This window comes from Blennius ocellaris, assembly GCF_963422515.1.
Source record: "Blennius ocellaris genome assembly, chromosome: 10".
Taxonomy (NCBI): Eukaryota; Metazoa; Chordata; class Actinopteri; order Blenniiformes; family Blenniidae; genus Blennius; species Blennius ocellaris.
In genome coordinates this window covers 6,000,043-6,004,377 of record NC_137659.1, presented here as the reverse complement: position 1 = coordinate 6,004,377, position 4,335 = coordinate 6,000,043, and the positions used below count along the sequence as shown (strand labels likewise).

The following is a 4,335-nucleotide window of genomic DNA, read 5'->3' as shown; positions in this document are numbered from 1 at the left end:
AGAGTGTCTCTATTGACTGTTGAGATTATACAGACTTGACTTGTGAAAGTTTGACAAAATCTGAACTAATAATATTACGACATGCTTACAACTATACGTCATCTGCATCTCCTGTTTTACAGTTCAGTCCAGTGTTCCTCCTGTGTTCGTGCAGAAAGGCAAAGATGTGCGGCTGGATGTCAACAATGTGCCAAGGGATTTTAATTTCTTTGCATGGAAATATGATAAAACTGGTTTGTTTTTAGTATCCTATTTACTTCATACCAAACCAAGTATCAGTCAAAATTACTCTGGGAAGATTGATATCCCTGAGGAAAATAAATACTCTGTGATACTGAAGAACGTACAAGAGACAGACAGTGGAGTTTATACTGCACAAGTGTTTACGTCAGAGGGACCACACCCATTAGTCCAACACAACATCATAGTTCAAGGTACGTTTCCTTACATTTCAGACACTTTCAGAATACCTGCTTGCACATTTCTAAAACTTCTCACACTCCGTCCTTCCAGATGTTGTGTCTCCCGCCGTGCTGGAGGTGAACTCTGTATCAAACAACTCACACTCCTGTAACGTCACTTTGACCTGCAGCGCGGCGGACTCTCACATCAGCAGCACTTTTAGATGTGTCAATCAAAAATGTGATCAGGATGGAGGAAATCAATCGAAGACAACAAACTCCAGTGCTTCTATCGATGTCGACTTGATGAATGTTACAGTGATCTGTAAACACAGCAACCGGGTCAACTCGACTGAGGCCAAGATCGATATTAAACATCTCTGCACCCAGTATACCAGTAGGTTTCTGGAAGAGACAAAGTGTAAAGTGTAAATTTCACAGGTTGGATTTTTGAAGTGGGAAAAGTTCTTGTGATTTGAGAAAAGTTATCAGTTTATAATATGGTACGGGACCTTTTCAATTGTGAGGGCTTTAGGCTCCAACTACATTGTTTTCAGTGTGTTTGTGTTAACAGACATCGTTTTGAAAATATTGCTGTTTAAACACAAAACATTTCTAAAACGTTTTCACGTACAGCCACTAGTTGTCTGTTTTGGTAATGAAACCACACATGTGCACCCAGAGAAAAATCAGCTATAAACACTGAAAATGGGAGTACAGAGACATTCATATGGACAGTTAGATCGAAAGATCTAAAAATAACTAGTTTGTTAAATTGAAATTGGATGCAGTTTATCACAGTATGCAAGAAAAAAAAAGAAACAAGTTACGTGATGAGTAGTCTCAATTTTAATTAAGATCAAAGTAATCACTTGAGTGATTTCAGCTTTTATAACAGATTCAACCATGTTTTGATGCACAAATGTGAATCAAAATCAATCACTATTAACATGTTGTGGGTAAAAACTCTGTTTTGATGACTTTACAAACTATTCATGTTTGAAAATGTATTTTATATATATTTTTTTCATTCTTATCTGGCCTGAACATGTCTGTGAAGAAATATGCACTGTGAATGTTGACGATTGTGCTAAGTCGTGTTAATGTTTGAATCGAATACTAGAACTCTTCAAAGCCTCCAACAACTTCACTGAAATGGAATGATTGTAATATTTTATCCAACCACAATTTTCTCATTTGGTGTTTGTTTTTTCTTAACAGTTGCTGGACCAGCCCGCCACCATATACATGTTGGTATAGTTGGTGGTCTAGTTGGTGGTGCAGTAGGGCTTCTTCTCCTCACAGCTGTTGTGGCAATTTATCGTCATCACCGGAGAAGTAAGTCCAAGCATATCATATCGTGAAAGTGGAAATTGATTTCTGTCTCAAAGTCAATCTACCATATCCATTCGGTTTGTTTAATGTTTCCCTGATCTCACATACAAGAAATACAATGATTAGTCACATTTAATTTACCACATGTATTATAGTGACATTTTTCTGACTTGAATCGTGAATGGATTGATTCTCTATGTGGATCATCTTATTGTAATACTTTCCTGGTAGGGAGCTTCCTTGTGTTCACATGTGAGATTAAAAAGTTGTTTCACTGATCAATGTTTTCAATATTACATCTTGGCATTGTTGACATCAACCAGGTTTCACAGCTTTTGTCTCCATTGAGAAAATTGGCAAAATGTTGGTACTAAAGTGCCATTGTTGGAAATAAAGTGTCAAAAAGTCAAACGAGACTTTTCATTGTAATTCATATTGTTTGTCTTGTTTTATCTGCAGATCAAGATGTGATGGTCGATTCCACAATCTACGCGGTTCCAATGGTAAGCTTCAGTTTCCCATAATCTCAAATGCATTGCATTTATCTCTGGATGGCCTTTAGACAAAACCTTTTAAGTATTCCAACAGCTGTGTTTGTCTTTGTTCATAGTCCTGCTGTTTGCTCCTGCAAGTCAGTTGCTTGTTTACTTCTCCTGCTGCTTGCTGTCTGTGCTCAAACATCCCACTTTGGACAATTTGGACGTTTTGATGCACCTCATCAGAAAGCAGGGAGCTGCCTGTTACACTGTTATGTCTCACTTTCTTGGTGAGTTTGGCTTTTCAAACTGTGTAATATGTCTTAATGCCTAATGTGTCTGATTGTTGAGCTCCATAAGAATAGACAGATAGAAATTCAGAGATTTTTGATTCAGAAGGGGGAATCATTCTTTCCAGCAGCTCACCAAATAATAAAGAATAAAGTTACAATAATGACAACTACTTTACTCTAGGGCCATGGTTTCCTTCAGGCGAGAGAAGATTTGGTTCGGATCTCACAGTCCCCGAGCAAGGCCCCATGGTTGCTGTAGTCCTTGAATGTTGTTAAAAGCAAAATACAAATGCTTAAAATGACGCATATACAATAGTTAATGTACTACGTGTTGCAAGAACCTTTTCCTGTGACTCTAAAGTGACAGTATGCTTTTAAGCTCTAAAACAGGAAACAGGAAATGTCTGACTGTCACAGAGAGCCACACAATCTTGCACAAGCAGATTCATACCTACAGGCAAGCTTATACTCACCACTTCACCGCACAAACATGTAGCTTGACCACGTGCATAGAAAGTATATTTAAACTAGACAGAAATCTCAATGAGCCTGCATTTAGTTTTAGTTGTGCTTTTTAACGTGATGTTTTATATTCGTAATTGGCAATTTGTGGTGTTTTTCCAAATGTGATGAATGTTTAACATGTTAAACAGGAGTGTACGTAGCTTTTAGGCCTGCATGTGCTCATGTTGCTTGCTTCTGTTTAAAAACTCTGAAACAGAAGTAAGAGACATACTCCGTTGTTTGTGGAGCAAAATGTATCAGCTATTCAGCTATTAACTTTTTTCTTCCACTTTGGTCTTTGATTTTTCTTATTTTTTGTCTGCTGCTGTCATACTTTCACTCATCCTCATAAAGGTTAAAACAATTGAGCCCATTTTAAGAATGCAAGAAGGAGAAAGTACCTAATATGTTGTCGCAGTTGAGCGTGCCACCGCCGGGTTCCCCCACAGAGACGCAGAGTCAGACGTTCCAAAGTCCATACTTTTATTAAAGTAAATCAACAAACAAAACTCAATACCACACGCCACTGCCTCTTTGTGTGTCTGGCAGCTCCTCCTTTATGGGCAGAGAGGTGAAGCAGCACACCCGATTCTCATCAGGGGCTTAATCACCTCTCTGCCCCATATGTTTTTAAGCTTAACAAGGAGAACAAAAATGTCCTTAAACAAATAAATACTGAAGTAAAAAACACCTGAAGATTGGCTTTAGTTCAGTAGCAAAATACTCCACTTGCCCTGTCTGTAAAACCGAGTCCAAAGAAGCCAAGAAAAAACAGGATTTATTAATTAATTTGTAGCTGGTAATGTACAGAGCGATGTTCTTAGTATACAGGTGAACTGTTGGTAACTACCTTAAGATTGCCTCTCACAATACTTCGATGCCATAAATGATGTGGACAAAATATGATACAAAAATAACTTTTCCATTTGTTCTCTTTCAAGGTTGAAACTACAAAGGCTTCAGATGATGCTCCGGATAGTGACGAGGCTTCACGTTCCATCTACAGTCTAGCGGGGCCTCAGGGGGAGTCTTCAGGAGCCACTGACGCCACAGACAAACCTCTGCCAGAGAGCCTGTATGCACAGATAGAAAAGCATCCAAGGGCGTGAAAAACCTTTCTGTTGTCTCGTCTTTCTATTTTCCTAATATCGAGCTATATACTCCAATTCAATTCAACTATATTTATGTAGTGTCAAAGTCATTTCAGGCCACTTCTACAGAGGAAAACCCAACAAATCCACATGAGCAAGCATAAGTGACTATGGCAAAGGAAAAACCCCTTTTTTAATTCGGAACTGAATATCAAGCCATGACATTGAGAAAATT

At 38.4% G+C, this 4,335-nt stretch overlaps 1 protein-coding gene across 1 annotated transcript; it reads left to right on the top strand.

Annotated features, from left to right (window-relative positions):
• Positions 1-707: 707 nt before the first annotated feature.
• LOC308135104 (uncharacterized protein) lies at positions 708-4,118 on the top strand (the record flags this gene model as incomplete). Its single annotated transcript, XM_080502978.1, has 4 exons — positions 708-798; positions 1,623-1,739; positions 2,196-2,239; positions 3,951-4,118. The coding sequence occupies 4 exons, from the start codon at positions 708-710 to the stop codon at positions 4,116-4,118; spliced, it is 420 nt and encodes a 139-aa protein (XP_080359104.1).
• Between the last annotated feature and the right edge of the window lie 217 nt (positions 4,119-4,335).